The sequence below is a fragment of the Ranitomeya imitator genome, chromosome 1, assembly GCF_032444005.1.
Source record: "Ranitomeya imitator isolate aRanImi1 chromosome 1, aRanImi1.pri, whole genome shotgun sequence".
In the NCBI taxonomy this organism is placed as follows: Eukaryota; Metazoa; Chordata; class Amphibia; order Anura; family Dendrobatidae; genus Ranitomeya; species Ranitomeya imitator.
This window is the reverse complement of record NC_091282.1, coordinates 345,162,029-345,181,303: the sequence shown is the minus strand read 5'-3', so window position 1 is coordinate 345,181,303 and position 19,275 is coordinate 345,162,029. Positions and strand designations below refer to the sequence as shown.

General features: G+C 38.7%; 1 protein-coding gene across 1 annotated transcript in view; it reads left to right on the top strand.

Moving 5' to 3' along the window:
- Nucleotides 1–18,734, top strand: part of DTX1 (deltex E3 ubiquitin ligase 1) — a 150,767-nt gene extending 132,033 nt beyond the window's left edge. Inside the window, exons 4-10 of the mRNA XM_069759914.1 lie at nucleotides 991–1,052; nucleotides 3,437–3,598; nucleotides 5,065–5,126; nucleotides 5,269–5,427; nucleotides 8,243–8,404; nucleotides 8,509–8,598; nucleotides 12,255–18,734. Of these exons, the coding sequence (XP_069616015.1) occupies nucleotides 991–1,052; nucleotides 3,437–3,598; nucleotides 5,065–5,126; nucleotides 5,269–5,427; nucleotides 8,243–8,404; nucleotides 8,509–8,598; nucleotides 12,255–12,482 (925 nt within the window). The 3' untranslated portion in view covers nucleotides 12,483–18,734. The remainder of the gene's footprint in view (nucleotides 1–990; nucleotides 1,053–3,436; nucleotides 3,599–5,064; nucleotides 5,127–5,268; nucleotides 5,428–8,242; nucleotides 8,405–8,508; nucleotides 8,599–12,254) is intronic.
- The last annotated feature ends 541 nt before the right edge of the window (nucleotides 18,735–19,275 follow it).

Below are 19,275 nucleotides of genomic sequence, written 5' to 3'. Positions count from 1 at the left end.
AAAGCCTAGAAGAGATGAATGGAGAAGACAACTGTCTGCAAGGAACTCTGCAAAATAATGAAATAGTCTTGTAGCTGAGCAAGACGAGGCATACCTTAATGGGGTACAGGGCAAATAGTCACACCCAAACCATACTCTTTGAGAGTGCCAAATAAGAAGATACCAGTACTATAACTGGCATGTGACCCCATTTATATGTTTGTTTTTCACGTAGTGTTCTGCGTTAGTCAAGGATAGAATATGTCCCTGTTAATCTATGTGCATATTCATGTGTCTGTGTTTTTTTTATTTAGACAAGTCAGTTTTTGATCCAAAAAGGTTCAGTGAAAAAAAAAAGAACATTTAGGGGTATGCTCCATGTTGTCTTTATCTTAGGTAAGAATGTATGAGCTGGCACTGCCTAGTTAAACAGTGGATGCTGCTCTTCTTCCATGTGAGCTAATGTTGCACTGCATAAAATTTAAAGCAGTTTCTCAAGTGTTAAGATAGGCTTGATTGGAGTTTAAATGGTCACAATACATTCAGACATCTTGATCTAATTTGTTACATAACGTGCTAATCTGCAAATCACTTTATTTATAACTATGGTGTCTTACTCCTGAAAAACCACTCCAAAGTGCTGAAAATTAAGTGTCATCCTTCTGCGTTTACTGCCTGTTGTCAAGTATAATCTGTCGTTAACTGAAGAGTCAGATTACATAAAGCAGGGGTTGATCTTTGTCTCTTTGTTCTTTTTGTCAAACTACTTGCAGGCAAGAGAAAGCAATGCATGCTGGGAATTGAAGGAGAGGAAGTTCTAGTACGTATAGGGCTAGTAAAATTGAATGAAGTGGTGCCGCCCATTTATAAAGAGGGGGTGGCACATTACAGGTTTAGTTTTTTGTTGCATTTCAGATACAATTGTATTAAACTGTAATTGCTCTGTAATCCCTCACTGAAGACTGTGGAGTTTTTCTTGCATATTTGAACATGTTATGTATCTCTCTGCAGCGTTCCAGCTCTGCCTGTAAAGAACTTAAATGGAACAGGTCCTGTGCATCCAGCGTTGGCTGGTAAGTTAAAGAAATGTTGCTGCCTTGATTATCTAAGAAGTAAATTAGGCTATATCTGTGAAGACAATTCTCCTTTGCACATAGCACATGAATATTGTTGCGAAGCTGAGGCACGGCCTTCTTACATAAAGTATACTGTTTAAAATACAGAAGAGAACCTTGGTGTGCAGAGACTCTAATGTTTTTATTTATCTTAAAACCACATATGTCACCAGAAATCAGAATATAAATTGCATACATTATTATAGATCTTTTAGACTTTGATGTATTTACTTTGATAATTAATTTTACAATATGTGTATAATCCTTCGGGATGTTTAAACTCAATCTCCACCTACCTACCTTGATTGACAGCTCCTGAGTGTCTCTTCTGCTGCTGAGATCTCACATTGTCCAGTACAAGCTGCAGATGTCATGCTGTGTGGGCGTTGATTGAATACATTTGTAATCATGAGCTATTTCTATCTATAGCTTGACTTATAAAATGCTCACTTCATTATCAGAATTATACAGTCACTCTGACATGGATTTTCAAAAATAGTACATCAGCCTTATTGGATCTTTTTTTGATAATGTTTGTATTGATAAATCTAGTGACAGATCTGCTTTAACCATGGCTACTTTCCTTGTCCCTATGTAAATCTTACGTACTGTTATTATCCCTACTGGTAATGCGACAGCTGTTGCTGTTGCCTTCTTTTGAACCTGTGCTTGAGTAATTAGGTGATCCTGCCATATACTCTCCATTTCTGCTTATAAGCGTGAAGAAGGACTACGCCTAAAACAATGCTACATATCGTATTCAGGTTCATGAAAACCTGATGCCCTAATTAAACTTGCATGCATTAACTCTGGAGTGAATTTTCTTCTCTTTGGTATCTACAGCCTTGTTGGTCTTCTGGCCGTGGCAACCAGAAATAGCACACATTTTAACGGGGTTGTACAGGCTTGGGACAACAGTCTGCAGTTGTTCTATGTAACATTGTGCAGTGTGGACGCTGTCATTATTCCCTGGTGGTCTTGGTAATGGTGGTCACAAATCCGCATGTATGTTATTTGCATACTTGCGATCACATGCCAACTAGACTTGTTTGGCTTCTCTCAATAGCAGTGAATTGAGAGATTGTGAATGAGACTAGTTGGCATGTGATCGCAAGTATACAAATCTCACTCTGGGAAATAGAGAGTTTGCGCACTTTACGAGGTCATGATTCGGCAGTCTGCCATCCCATAGAGTGATTTCAGTCTTTTGTCCCAAGCATAGACATCCCCCTGAAGTGCCTTAACACTTTCCACAGGACATGGTACAATCATTATTCTGCAAAGTTGTCTTACACAAAAGTACATAATAAAATAAATATGTCCACAGCTCAACTGCAAAGTAACTTATACCAACATTTCATTTTATCCACACATATACAATTTGGCATCTAATTTCTACATTTGGCCCTCACCTTTGCCGAGAAGACATTCTGTAGTTTTTCATGTTCTGTTCTGTCCTGCCTGCCCCTTCCAGAACATAGCAGTAGCGTAAATGATCAGCACAGCCCAAAGGTGGAGGTGCATGAAAATAGGTGCCCAGACCTTAAGACGTAATATAGAGATATATTCAGCACACTCCAAAAGATGTCTGATACAAAAGAGGGTGTTTAATACATACAGTATTCACAGTCACAAAAGTTTCGGTCAACAAAAGACCTTCATCAGTGTGCTCTATTATTCACAAGGCGTAAAAATGTACACCCGTAAACAATTATAGAGTTTTTCATCAAAATGTTAAGTGTAGCAAGAAATGCAGTTTATACATGGAGGGCTGACACTAGCCGATCAAACACAGGAGATAACTCTGGCTCCTGAAGAGAAGGCTAAAGATAGCCGGTCATAAATACTCAGAATCCAGGGGTAGAGGACGCGGCATCCACCGCAGGTCCACAATGCGGTGGATGCCGCGTCCTCTACCCCTGGATTCTGAGTATTTATGACCGGCTATCTTTAGCCTTCTCTTCAGGAGCTGGAGTTATCTACTGTGTTTGATCGGCTAGTGTCAGCCCTCCATGTATAAACTGCATTTCTTGCTACACTTAACATTTTGATGCAAAACTCTATAATTGTTTACGGGTGTACATTTTTACGCCTTGTGAATAATGGAGCACACTTTTGTTAACCGAAACGTTTGTATTAAACACCCTCTTTTGCATCAGACATCTTTTGGAGTGTGCTGAATATATCTCTATATTACGCCTTCCAGAACATAAACCTGTGAGAAAAGGTATTAAATAATTGTGTGGTGACTATAGGACTGTATGTGATAGACACTGGCCATGACATCAGGGATTGGAAGCAAGTAGGAGGTCATAGTCATCCAACTGTTCTTCTTTTGTCAGGAATGACTGGCATTCTGATGTGTGCAGCGGGGCTACCTGTGTGCTTAACCAGAGCCCCTAAACCAATCCTGCATCCACCTCCTGTCAACAAAGAGGATATCAAACCTGTGAGCGGCATCAGTGGCATCTGTCGAAAGACCAAAAAGAAACACCTGAAGAAAAGTAGGTGGCAGAAAATGTGGCTGTCTAGAAATAGTTTTGGTGTGGGCTGTTCGTAATACACTGCCTAACGACGGTGACAGCAATTGTTAAATTGAGGGTATGTTCACAGAGGTTGAAAATGCACAGTATATTTCAGTGGTTGCAAAGTGGCAGAGATTTCACTAAATCCAATCCATCTGGAAAAATTTGGGTGGTATCTACACAGAAATTGACTCACGTTGAAGATTTAAATCAACAAAATATCAATTTATTTTGCAGATCTGTTTTGGATTGATTGTTGAATTTTTCTATCAAATTTACAAGTCAAAATCTTCCCCAAATTCCATTTTTTGCAGATTTTGCTGTGGATTATGTAATTGTTAAAACGAACATTTTTTCTAAAGCTTCGAATAAAAAAAAAATACTATATTCACCTATACATTGGTGCTTCTGTCACTCACTTACCTAATCTCTGTATATCCCAGGATCCTGTGATGATGTCTCATCCTATGTGACTATTGCTGGCCCAAATTTTTAAATCCTAAGTCCTCATTCAGATATCAGTGATTTTTCTCGTAAACAAATAAAAGATCTGGATTTTATAAAGATTTTGGATCCTATTTTCATCTGTATTTGGTCAGTGTTTCAGTTTATGCAATAAGTGTTCCATCTGGATTACTCACGAATGACACTTTGTGCTGTCTTGGACTGATAAGGTCCGATTCATCCAGACCGGCCATTGCCTTGAACAATGCTGGTCTTGATGAAGGGGCATGCTGGAGTCAGATGCTCATGATTAATGAGGAGGTGCGTCTCTGCATGAATCTGGAGTGTCTGAGGAGTGGTGTGCACCTCCATGTGCTATGCCAAAAATTTTACTCCAGTAAGGTACTAAAGTGAGATTTCTGGCATAGGGAACACCATAGGTCATCTTGAATAAGACAAACTGTGGTTTCCTGCCTTCACCGTGCCCCAATCCCACCCCATCTCTTCCAATTTTGTTGGTACTGGGAGTAACAAGCATGGAAACGTCAAAAATTGCTACGTTTTGATGCAATTGTCAGTTGCATCTAATTTTTGCAACATTAGAAAGCTTTTACAACGGAGTTCTGGCTTGAAGGCTTTGATAAATCGGGACCATAGACTTATATTGGTAATTGTGATCAGTGACTTGAATGATAAATGGGTTCTATCTGCAAAAATCCTAATCTGTACATGTAAAATGGAAATCTTAGTGAGGGCCAATACCTATTGTTGTGGCTACATTAGCTAAACTAGTGTTATAGTGCTAACCTTACAATGAACCGAGCAGAGGTGCGCACGTGTGACTATTGAAAAGGTTCACCCAGATCCCTATTCTTGAGATTGAAAGGGGTCTCAGTAGGAGGACCACCCAAACAGAAAAGGGTATGGAATTGTATATGTATTTGATTTAGGAAATGATTAAGAAACTCAAGTGACTGAAATCTTCCTTCCTAAAAACTTAGGCAAGAACCCTGAAGAAGTAGTGCGAAGATACATCCAGAAAGTAAAGTCACCGCCAGATGAGGTGAGTGTTGCATAGCAGTTACAAATCTTTCTGTGCCGTGGGGATTTAGGTACTCGGGAAACATTTAGCTGCAGTATTCAATAGGAAGACATTTGTTATATGCATAATACTAGTTTTCATTTTCTTTATATTCTCTTTTTAGGATTGCACCATTTGCATGGAACGTCTGGTCACTGCTTCGGGTTACGAGGGTGTTCTGAATCATAAAGGAATCCGTGCTGACTTGGTCGGCAAATTGGGAAAATGTAATCATATGTACCATGTCCTATGTTTGGTCGCCATGTACAATAATGGAAATAAGGTAAGTCCCTCTTTAATTTATTGTTCATGTTCGCTTCCTTCTCCTTTGCTTCCATGTAATCACTAATGGTCCAAATACGCAGTTTACCTGCCCCACTCACTGCATGGTCAGGGTTTTATAAAGCGCGTTCTAAGGATTTCCATTCTAGAAAAGAAGAAGCCTTTACGGTCGACATTGGACATGTTTCTTCAGGAAAGATTTGACTACTATGCGGTACAAGAGTGTATTGCACTGTAAGCTGTTAGGAGAATTGTGATCAAGAAACTGTTTACTAGTCCCAATAGCAATAGAATGCATTGAGTGCAAGATTCCTAAATAATGATGTTTATATTCTTAAAGGGATAATCCAGCTCCAATCACTTTATATCAGATGTTGAGGGGTGCAATATTTAGAGATATCATCCAGCTTGCATGTGCGATATTATGCGCCTGACCTATTCTAACTAATAGGATAGCCGTGTGATACGCACGTGAGCCAGCAAGAATCTGTAGAAGTGGCTTCCCCACTCACCTCCTCATATGGAAGTGAGATTACCACTTTAAAGAGATCCTTTCACCAGTTTTAGCATGTTAAGTTGGACATGTCATAGAATAGTGGCTAAAGAGCTGAATAAAATGTCAATTTTTGTTTGTTTTTACATTTCTCAGATATTAGTGTATAAAGTTGATGGCACCTAATATGTTAACTTCCACTATAATTAAGGGGTCATTATCAGAGATTATTCAATGGAGATGCTTTTTTCCCCCTGCATAACGTTGGCCAATCATAAGCAGGCAGCATCATGGAAGAAGAAAAAAAATGGAAATGCCCCCAGACAATGTCAGACCCAACTTTCTCGTGATATGGAAAGACACAAAGTTTTGCTCTTCTCCCCAGGTCACACAGATCTCACTGCCGGCATTTATTGTGATTAAAATTGAAGAACTGAAAGGGGTAGAGGATGGGGGAGATGTGTCTTTACAAAACACCTCTCTGCAATGATAGACTGTTCATGTCTTTGTCAGTGGGCAAACTTACAAAATCAGCAAGGGATCAAATACTTATTTCCCCCACTGTATGTGACACACTACAACTCTAATTTCACAGCACTGTTAGCTCTGCTGTTCTTCCTATCCCCCTACACTGTTAGTGACATGAGATGAGCGCTGCAGCATGTCACATACACAGCTCTAAATCATTGCCAGTAAGCACATTATTACCAGATGCTTGGATAGAGTCTGAATGGTGTTTGTAATGGCACAAAGCTCTGCTTTCCTCCCCACTCCCACCTGTAATCGCGGTAGGTGTTGGCAATAAGATCTGCGATACTTTAGGAAGACAGTAGAAAAAGAAGCTGCCAGTCCTGACCTTTTCTGGGGATGTTTCCTTTTTCCCTGCATGAAACTGCCTGTTTATGATTGGTCAGTGTTATGCAGGAAAAAAGGGAACGCCCCCCACTGAAGAATATCTTCTAACGCTCTGTGGGTTACACTGGAGATTAGAATAAAATCTTTACAAGCTAATGTCGCCACAAAGAAGATGAGAAATAACAAAATAAGAAATGTTTCATTCAGCTCTTTAGCCACTATTCCATTATATGGCCAGTTTAACGTGCTGAGATTGGTGGAAGGTCCTCTTCACCGGTTAATAATTACTGTAGAATGCTGTTCATTTGTAAATTGGTACTTTAAAGTGGCTACTCAGCCTTTATAAATTCCCGGCTTACACAATGGGTGTCTGACTCTCGTCACCTCTGACGATCAGCAGCTTGAAGGGGCGCTGTGAGCGCTGCAGCCTCTTTAGTGCTTGCAGAATGGTTCATTCTTGCGTGCGCTATATTGTTCATAACTGCAATACTGGTCATGGTTTTCTGGGTTCTCGGATCAGGTAGTTGCAGGGTTAACTCGGAGGACCTCTTTCTGGGTTCTGGGAGGCTTTTTATAGCCTCACTATGAGGTCAATCTTTGTCGTTTATACTCTGACCCTTGGCTGAGTGTGTATGACCCTGGTGTGCCTCTGCTTTGTGAATGTACTACTGTCTATCTGTTTGGTTTCTGATCTGTTTCCATCCCTGTTGTGATACTTGCCTGCCGTTTCTGTACCGTCTATTGCCCGTTCTAGTGTTCTGATCTCTTGCTACGTCCTGACTATTTTTCTAACTGCCCCTGTGTACTGCGCTGACCTCTCTGTGTTTGACTTTGGCTTGTGTGACTACGTGTTTTCCTGTGACCCCTTTCAACATCCCTGGGGTCTCCTCTCCCTTTTGCACTTTTCCCCCGGATCCGCTGCAGCCCTGCGCTGTAGGCTCAAACAGCGGTGCTGGGCTCCGCCCACCCCCTCTGGCTCTCGGTCATGTGACCACAGGTCCTGTTTGTCTTCTCTGGAGAGCGTTCAGCTCCTACAAGCGCCTCTGGTACCGCTCTCACGGCTCCCTGGTGTCACAGGCTGTCCCTAGCACCAGACGTCAAGGCTAACCCCCTGTGCAGCTGCTGGGGAGTGCCCGTTGGGTAGCTGGTCCTAATACAAGATATTGCTAAATTGTCCTATTCACTGGAATGGAACAACACTGTAAAACTTTGCCCAACTGCTACCTAAAATGAGCATCACGGCCCCTTCACACAGCTGTTCAATTGGGATGCCAATATTTGGTCCCTCTCCCCATTGAACATTGATGGCCCATCCTATCGATATGATTAATAACCTCTTTATTGAAGTTGACTGTCAAGGGAAAACATTTTGGCTTTGTTTTTCTTCTATTGTAGCTTTCAGATCATAGCTTTACTATGTGTTCTGTTTGTTACATTATACAAAGAACCTTTGATACTTTCTCCCCAGGATGGCAGCTTGCAGTGTCCCACATGTAAAGCAATTTATGGGGAGAAAACAGGCACACAACCGCCAGGGAAGATGGAGTTTCATGTCATCCCTCACGCACTTCCAGGATATCCTGAATACAAGACGATTCGCATAGTGTATGATATTCCAAGTGGAATGCAGGTATGAGCAAATGATTTACAGTTCTTTGTGTAAATTATGGGGTCAATTACTTTGGTCTACAAATTATTGTTTTTTATCACTTGAAATACTATTTTGGTTTCCAGGGGCCTGAACATCCGAACCCAGGGAGGAAGTTCACAGCCCGAGGATTTCCACGTCACTGTTACTTGCCAGATAATGACAAAGGAAGGAAGGTGAGAAACAAAGAAAATTAATTAGCATAGTAAAGCGAAATCAATCCAACCTTATATGTGCGACTATGCCATAAATATGTATCAGAAATATCTGATGTGGGGGTCACATTATTGGAATCTTCACTTGTCTCCAGAACCTGCTACACCCATTCTAATCTCAAGGAGAAGTGAATGGAGAGAGCCGCACACTGTCAGGAGACACCATTGCAGAATCCATCACCTTTCACATAAAAAATAGCACTGCATGTAACACAATTTTTTCTAAGAAAGTGATAGAAGAAGTCATTAGACCCCATTTTAAGTCAGTGGGGTTCGTCATGAGCCACTGGTGTCCCTCTTGCTGCAGATCTGTCAAAAACTTGTGGATTCCATTACAAACTGACACAACAAATGAGATATTAACAAAGCCATACTCCTTCTTCTAGTCAAGGGCATGTGAAATAGCAAAAAGTATAAATTACATATAGAACATTATAACAACATACCCATTTTTAAGAAGTAGTTGCTACCCAGTCAAAAGTGTCCAGTTTTTGCTCTTTTTTTACTGTTTTAAATACACCATACGATACCACAGATATGGGCATTTTTATTTAGTGCAAATTTTGTTTGCCTTTACTACGGGGGCATGGCTTGTAAGATTCTCTGGGGGCGGGTCTTTAGACTACTCTGCATAATTACCCTATATCACACACCCCCTTGATAAAGATCATGAAAATTAACACTGAATAAAAAGATCTATATTTCTGGAATCGGTGCTGGGATGTCAAAGTCATATACACAGTGGGCCAAAATTAAGAATTTGGACAAAGTCAAGAGCCAACATTTATATTTATTATATTAGTCAAGACAGAAAAAAGGGGGAAGAGTAAAAAATGGGTTAGGGAGGAATCTGCCTGGGGTAGGGAGAATCCCAATACTGTAAGGTAAGTTACTGTTGTGGGGATGGTAGATAGCAGTATCCAAGGGTATGCAAAGGGTGTTGTGACTCTCAAATACAGCTCTGCCAAAAATTAAGAGACTACTGCAAAATTTTCAGTTTGTCTGATTATTCTATAAACTACTTGTTACAGAACCCCCCAGCACCAAGAATGTTATGCAGTATATGTATGTATAATAGTTTCCAAGTGGAATGCATCAGTCCACAGGCTGCGCCCCTGGACAAGATATTCTCTTTCTGACATCCCCCCACCTTTGTAATTCCCACAGTAAATATTGGCAGGCTCCGGCCCCCTCCTGCTATTGTAATGTAGGTCTGGCCTGCTGTGTTCCTATTGGCCTGCCCTGTGTATCTGTGTTATATATTCTGTGTGCTGTAAATAAAGGTTGTTCTTAGACTCGAAATACATGGAGAAGCAGTCAGCTTTTGTATGCTCTCATGTAATTAAGAAATTCCTGCCAGCGTCCTTCATTCAGAATCTAGCAAAAGCAGAGTGGACTTCCTGAAACACGGGGTGGTACTGAAAGAGGTACCCCAGCTTGGTAGACCCCGTTACACTACTGACAACATGTCTCTGACGTTCCAAGCAATAAATTTTGTATTTATTTTCTGAAAATGAGAAATGCTCAAAATAACAAAAAAATGCATTGCTTGCAGATCTCAAATAATGGTCATTCCACAAATTATTGATTTCTGAACTCTTCCTGAGTTAAAACATTAGTATTGTTGTTTCTAAATTATTATGAACTTGTTTGTTTTTTGCATTATTTGAGGTCTGCAAGCAATGCGTTTTTTTTGTTATTTTGACCATTTCTCATTTTCAGAAAATAAATACAAAATTTATTGCTTGGAATTTCGGAGACATGTTGTCAGTAGTTTATAGAATAAAAGAACAATTTACATTTTACTCAAAAATATACCTATAAGGAGAAAAATCAGACAAACTGAAAATGAAAATTTTGCAGTGGTCTCTTAATTTTTGCCAGAGCTGTAGAAGGAAATATTGGTGCATCAAATAAAGTAAAAAGGTGGAAACTATATGCCATAAAAATTTAAATTTTTATTGATATAAATTAAAACAATAGAAATAAAGTTAAAATGTGGTCAAGATTGGGACAATAGTGCAAAAAGTGGCCACATTAAAGAATACAGTGCCATAACAATATAACTTATATGTAAAATAGTGAATTCTAAGTGGTTCTACTGCTAAACGCGAAACGCGCCACTTAAAGGTACAGTTCCCATATACCACCATCGATTATCATCTTTTTCTTAGCCCTTATTGCCTGGCTTTTTTACTACTTAACATGCTTTCTCTAAAGAAATACCTGAACTGCTAATACTTACAGTGGTCTGGGTATAAGGATATTTACTTTCTGAACTACTGCATGTGACACAGATAATCCTACTTTTTGGACTGGGGATATATTACAAATCCTTTTTGGAAGCTGTTTTGCTCAATGACTATGATGTATGATAAATATATATGTATATATATATATATATATATATATATATATATATATATATATATATATATATATATATATATATATATCCTCAACCCTGCAGCAGTAGAACCACTTAGAATTCACTATATTACATATATGTTATATTGTTATGGCACTGTATTCCTTAATGTGGCCAGTTTTTGCCCTATTGTCCCTATCTTGACCACATTTTAACTTTATTTCTATTGTTTTAATTTGTATCAATAAAAATTGAAATTTTTATGGCATATAGCTTCCACCTTTTTTCCTTATTTGATGCATGAACTTTATGGAAGCACCATTAAGGCAGCCTTATACTTTGATGATTACTAAGGAAATATTGGGTAGTAGCGAACATAAAAAAATGCGTAAACAGCACTGAAATAATATTCGCAGAGTCAAGATGGTGGGGTGTGAACAAAAAAAGGAAAATCTCAATAAAGGAGGATAGCAATGTACAAAATAACAAGATGGAGAATACATGACCAAATAGAATAATAAAATAAATCATGGCATACCAGTGCCCAGGTTGTGGAGGAGATAGAGGGTAGTTAGAGTTATGCACGCTATGATGTATGGGAGAGCGCACGCTCATGTAGGGAGAAGAGGAGGTATCTGTGGCTCAGGTGAATGCCATCAGAAAGTGCATCATAGCTGTGGAGCACATTACTAGGGAGGTGTTGTAGAAGCCGTGTAGTAGCCAGGGAGCGTGCTGGACCAGAAATGCAGGATTTGTAGTATTAGCGATGCATGTGCTACCTACTGGTAGGCCAGTTCTAGTAAACATTTGGTATTTTCTCGCCAAATATAATTGCAATGCGGATTAGATTTGGCCCTCAGGTCTGAGTTTGACATCTATGGCGTGGTGAATTTGAAAAAAAACAACCCTAAAATATAATACTCAGGGAAGCAGTGGGAATAAAATAAGAGTAAGAACCGGACGCTATTGACCACTAGAAAGGTCCTCTTTAAAGTTGGGGGTGGTGACCAAAGGATCCAAGAATGTATGAGCTTTCAGCACTAATCATCCGGACTAGTTATAAATAAAAATGTAGGTAATTCATAAAGATTTCATAAATCATATGACTTCAGTAGATTTCTCAGAACCATCATAAAGCATAATGGTTATTTTCTTTGCTACAGTTTATTTGGCTAAAAGACCTCCATAGAGCAACATTAATGTATTGCATAAATTCAGTGTAAAATGTCATCCGTCTGGTATATTCCAGGTCTTGCGACTGTTGGTGGCAGCATGGGATCGGCGCCTGATATTTGCTATTGGTACCTCAAGTACAACAGGGGAATCGAACACAGTTGTGTGGAATGAGATTCATCACAAGACTGAGTTTGGGTCCAACCTTACTGGGCACGGATACCCTGATCCTAACTACTTAGACAATGTTCTAGCTGAACTTACTTTGCAGGGAGTGACTGAAGAAAAAGCATTGCCCTATTGAGCTCTGGACCTTTTCATAAATACGGAGCTAACCGCGCATCAGTTGCGGCACATTGGCATCTTTGTTTTTCTAGCTACTGTCTCCTGCTTTTCCAGGGGATTTAATCCAGCAAAAATGGGAACCCCAACAATATCGCCTTGCTGTAGGTAAAGAGCAAAAGTTGATTGAGGTTTCTGCTGAGAATCAAAGATACCCAACATTGTAGTTGGAGCATGGAATTATTCTTGGCAGCATCCTAGGATCCAGAGGCAGCATCGATTGCAGAGCATCCATTTACAAAGCATGATGTTTTTGGGAAAAAATGAGCGCTGTTTTAGCAGATGGTGACAATTCACTGAATGTTGGGGAGACATAATGAACTTTGTGTATCACAGAATCAGGTCAATGGTGGCACATTCTCCACTAGCCTAACAAAAATATAATGCGTTGGCTTCTGTTTAGTAGCGGAATACTATCATAACAGGCCATACGCTTCCCTCTTATTAGCATTTTACAGAAGAGACCAAGGGCCTCCTGCCTCCATCTCCTGTGTGATTAATATAGATGTTGTGTAATGTACAGTGAGAACTATGAAGGGATATCCTCTTCGGAGATGCTTAGAACAACCAGGCCCTGATCTGTGAGCAATAAGACATATGTTTACAAGCCAGTATGCTGGGATATTATGGGTTACCTAGACTGAAATGTAGCAAATGTCATCTTATTAAACAGAATGCATAGTATACAGTATATAGTCAGCATAACTATCATTTTGTATAGTAAGCCATTTAAAGAGGTCTATAGAATGTTATAATTATTTATCTATTTTACTCATAAATATACCAAAATTAAATCAGTAAAACGCAACTGTACCCCACCAGAAACCAGAAGCCTAAATTTAAAGAGGTTATCCAAAACTTTTACATTGTTGACCTATTGATATCTGATCGTCTGGGGTCCGACATCAGGCACCCCCGCCGATCAGCTGTTATCAGTGTCAGCGGCCACCGATTGTAAATTCTCACTTGCCAAGCTGTTCCATCTGCTTGTAGTGGCCGCCACAGGGTTCTCCACATCTGCCTTCTATTGATTTGAATAGGAGGTGGATGTGCAGTACCAATCCCCGGCCACTACCGTACAAGTAGAAGGAGCAGCTCGGCAGGCATGTACTTCCGGCCAGCTGCCGCTGACACCGATAACGGCTGATCGGCGGGGGTGCCTGATGTTGGACCCTAGCCGATCAGACATTGATGACCTATCCTAAGGATAGGTCATCAATGTTTAAGTAGTGGACAACCTCTTTAACCTCAAACGGAATATTGTAATTTATCAGGCATGTAATAAGATGTCCCTGTGTATAATGCAGCAAAGAAATAAGCTTCTTGCAATGGGTTTACCTGAGTCTCACACAGACATCCACAGCTACATCGCTAAGGCTTTGATCACATGCTCGTTCATCTTCTCCGAATGAAAAAGGAAACACTCGGCACTATCAATAAAAATGGGGGAGAACAGAATTTCACAGTGAAACCATACTGAAAGCCAAAATATATGGTGGAGCTCCATAGTCTGATAAATGGGAAAGCAATAATAAATTTTCATAGAAAAGTAAAGCGGTGCTCGCCATATAAAGTAAAAAATTGCTTTTTTATTAAAGTCCTTTAAAATATTAATACCCATTCACACCTGTATAAGATTACTCATATGGAAACGGACATCATCTGGTTGAACCTTGCAAACCCCAACCCCCCTACATGTGTTAAAAGACTTTAATAAAGAAGCAATTTTTTACTCTATATGTTGGGTGCTGCTTTGCTATGAACATTTATCAGTTATCTTTTCCATTTGTCTGTTCCATATTAAATAGACTATCAAACAGATAAATAGAATTATCATTTTGTGCATTCTTGTTTCAAATGGAAGCATAGGATCGCATTGATTGATATAGCATCCATCTGCCTTCTGTTTGTTGCTTATTTTTAGAATAGGAGAAACGTTCTGTATGCAGGATTCCTCATTACGTTCTAAAAATGAACTACAAAAGGAAACCAGATGGACCCTATATAACTCAATGGGGCCCCTCTGCTTCCTTTTGAAATATGAATACACAGGATGCTAATTCCATTTATTCGTTTAAGCAGAACAATCTGAAATGATAAATGGACATGTGAACAGAGCCTTAGGAGAAGCTGTGCTGTTTCTATCTTTATTTATTTTTTGCTGCTGTGTAACACTCCATATCTATCTTACATCCTGCATGGGGATAACAGCACCTCTCCTGTGTTTCCACACTTTGGTTTTCCCCTACACAGTGGTATCTCTCAGCAGAGGAGCAGGAAGTTTCACACAGTTGTCAAATAGTAAGATAGCAGAGAGCCTTTGTCTTCAGCCTCTTTTATTGTAGGGCCAGGGCTATTATCACTAAATTTGACATAATTTTTATTTAGATTTCTTATTATATTGTAGAAAAATTCTATATTTTGGCCTCGTTTCCAGTAGGTTATGAGTCCTTTCTAAGTCATTTGGTTCTGCACTTCCTTCATTATGTTCCTATCTTGACATGACCTTTATTCACACCATAGTTTTTGTTTTAAACTTCTATTCCCAGGATGTCACTGAACTTTTTAGTAAGCTATTCTGTACACCAACAATTACTGTAAATTCCTTTCCTTTTGAAGTCCACATGTATGGACTAAAAAAAACATAGGGGGTATTGATATGTAGCTGGCCTAGCCCAGAAACAAATGACCCGTTTTTGAAGTAATACCACTATATTATCCAACATAATCACATTTTAATGCTATACATTTAGTGCATCAAAAAGTAATTCTAATCATTTAGACACAACAAAATGTTATCCTGTTCTGCAAACCTAAACTCCACGGCATCAATTACCATCTCTGTTGTCATAAATTTTCATCCTTTCAATGATTTTTTTAGTTTTGGGAAGAAATAATATTCAGATGGAGCCAAATCAGGAGAATATAGCGAATGGTCAACAATTTCAAAGCAGATTTCACTGAGTTTTTCATGGCAATACAAGACTTGTGTGTGGGTGCACTATCCTGCAAAGACAAGACGCCTTTGGAAAGTTTTTATTGAAGTTGCATGTTCACCTGACATGGATAACTTTTCGTAATCACAATTTCAAAATGACACTTTTTCTGCATGCGCTTTTAATGTGCTGTTAATACTTATTCATATAGCAAAGGGATTTATTTTTGTCTACTGTAAATATTGAGGGTCAACTATTTATCAGTACCTCCTCGTATATTGTGCTACCTGTTATCAGGTAAATGTTTACCAACCTTTTCAAATTTAAGAACATTGATATGGAAGAAAGCCGTAGCACTTCCATAAGTATCCTTGAAATAAAATTTCACTTTTTAACAGTATTATAATAAGTACCATGACATCTTTGAGAAGACCATCCCATATTGCAAACATTGTACTTCTATAGAGGTGGACCTCTCAAAGAAGATGGCCTGTATGCAATGTATATGATGAAACTGAAGAAAAGGCAATTTGGTTATTATCTGGTTGCAACGAATGGTGGTCTTGTCAAGGAGGTGGTATTCTAGCAAGATTTAACTGTAGTATTAATAGTAGAAATAAGATGACTATGGGTTACAATAGTGTACTAAAAAGATGTGTTCACACTAAAAATTGGTACAGTATATACACCATGGTTTCAGGCAGGTATCCTCCATAACTCACCTTAAGAAGAGCTGAACGCTAAAAACAACATATGCAATTACATGTTAAAATTACTTGCTTTTTCGGGCTTCTTTTTAGTGCTTTACATTTCACAAAGGCACAAATCGGTTACAGTAAAAGATATGACCTGACCATTCAGGTAACTTCTATTCTTTTGGTGGCATGAAAATCCATGCCATGAAACTCTCGGCACAAAGTTTTTGTGCTTAATGTCAGAGAAGGTTTGGAACTCTTAAGTTATTGAGTCACCAGAGCATTGGCAACTTATGTTATGTGCGCCTCAGCATTCAGTGAACTCTATAACCTTACGTGGTTTGCCACATCGTGGCCAAGTTGCTGTGGTTCCACTTTTGAACGATATCACTTGACTTGATCATGGAATATTTAGGAGGGAAGAAATTTTACAAACTGACATGTAATGGTGGCATCCTATTACAGGAGCAAGATCCAATATTTCACAAATGTTAGTAAAGGCAAACTACATGGCTAATGCCTGGATTTTATACACTGGAACTTAATGAACAACCTGAGTTTCCTGATTAAGACGTGTGTCCTGATACCTTTGTCCATATATTCTTTGTGTATATATATCCATTATACACAGTTGGGTATAAAATTATATGGACAAAAAAGGAGAAAATAAAAATCAGCTCGTCACCACCAATACGAGAAATGCAGGCAGTATATAAGTTGTACGATGCACAAAGCCTCCAGACGGGTGTCCTCAAATAACATCAAGATATTAGAAGGATATTGCAATTCCGCACCCCAAAAATATTTAGTGAAAAAATGAGATTTATTAAACAAGCATCTCAATAAAATAGATTAGACTTAATATTTCTATGATTAAAGACTCTTTGTAGTCCGAAACGCGTAAGCTGTTATGTCTTTTTTTTTTTAATTATTTCATGGAGATGTTTGTAAAGATAAAGATTGCTTTTTTCTTTTTTTCTTTGCGTTGCTGGATTACAATACCCTTCTACTATAAAATTATTTGGACAGTGATCGAGTTTACAATGGATATAAACCAAAGGCATTGGGATGTGATTGAGGTTTAAACTTTAAGCTTTAATTCAAGGGCTTATATACAAATATCGTACTAACCATTTAGAAATTACAGTCATTTTTAAATACGGTAGTTCATTCTCTTTTTAGGTGCAAAAATAATTGGTCAATAGTTTGATAACACTAGAAGTCCCAGAAATTCCGAGCTCCAAAGGTTCCAAAAGTAGAAATGTTAAATGACCCCTCTCTGGGACTTCTAGTGATAAGCGGTTTCATGGTCCATTACGGATGGTTACCTTATTATTTCATGACAGTTTAAGTAGGAAACGATCTGTCATTGATTCCAAGTGTTTAATTCAGATTTGATGGTTGGTTGTGGGAACTCTAAATATGTCCATCATAAAAGGTATCAATGCAAGAGAGGGAGTCTACAATTGAGAGATGTCTTCATGATTGTAAATCAAGATTATGTCAGGAACAGAACATCAATATCTAAAGAAAATGTCTGAAAAATTTGCCCAATTCTGAAACAAGATTCTTTGGACCTGTTACCAGAATAATAGGTAGAATGTAAAGAAACAGTGGAAGGGCTTTTGATCATACCACATACACACCACATTATCTATGGAACGCTAGGGAAGCGTAGTGTGGACATGGCTGGCAGTAGGACTGGGTCATTGATGTATACTGATGATGTGACTGTGGATAGGAGTAGAAAAAATTCCAAAGAGTAGACATCTATACATTCTGGTCAGATTCAGTGAAATGCTGCAAAATTGATAGGACAGTCCATCACAGTACAGATGAATAATGACCAAAGCATACTGCAAAAGCAATCTCACATGTTCTCAAGGTAAAGTAATGGAATATTCTTCAATAGCTGAGAAAAATAACCTCATCAACCTGATTGAAGGCAAAAAGACCTGCCCCAACAAGCAGGAAGAAGAATGTTGTAGTAAAGGTCTGGCAAAGTTTCTCAAGGGAAGAAAATCCATATTTTGTGATCTCAATGGGTTCCAGACTTTAAAGTCATTGACTGCTAAGTATTTGCATCCAGGAATTATAAATAATACTTATATCTATATTTTTCAACCTGTAAAAATGGAAGGATGATGTAAACAAATTATGTACAGTTATATATATGTAAGACTAAAATGGAATCTGCAGGATCTGGAGATTGTTAAGAATTAATAATATTATATTGGCATCTATTTTTACTTATCTTTCATACAGTATAAAAGAAGAACTTTTACCATGTGGGTGTTATATGAATGTGTTATACTGAATGTCATTACTTCCAGATATCATTGCAACATGATAATGTGTTTGGGATCACCCAGAGGATGGCAGAATGGAGGCTGTTTTTTTTCTTGGTCTCTTCACACAAATAGGAGGGCTTATACCCTTATACGTGAAACAATTCTGCAGCATAGCCACCTCTATGAGTGCTGTGTAACATGACATGCATGGAGCAAACCTCACTCTCCCCACATCCTACCCACGCTCGGCATGTCCTTGCAAATGTGAATAAAATCCCTGTTGAATTCATGACTACTGTATCAATTGCTTAATAGTTTATTCTGTTTAGAGGACTAGAACGGAGCTAGGGTACACACTGGAATAGAGAACAAGAGATGGACTGTAATAATGAATGTATTATTTCCTTTATGTGCCATTCTGCCAACTCGGTCAACCTTTCATATTATGGAGGCTTCCAATATGTTTTTGTCTCCATAAAGAATCTATCCTCCACATTCATCCAGGGGCCAAGGCAAATGCTACTCATTTGCCTGAAGCTTATCTTCATGGTTGTATTTGAAGGCCTAATATTTGTCTGCCAAAAACACTGATGAATCCAAGGAGAGGACAAAAAAAACGAAACTGCTTTCCAAAGAAAATGCTTTTCAACTTTTCTCTCGTGAGATTTGCTTTTCACCATCACAAAGAGATAAAATGACCACACATAAGACTTCAGAAGCAGCCCATACACACACATACAGTACAAACCAAAAGTTTGGACACACCTCATTTAAAGATTTTTCTGTATTTTCATCACTATGAAAATTGTACATTCACACTGAAGGCATCAAAA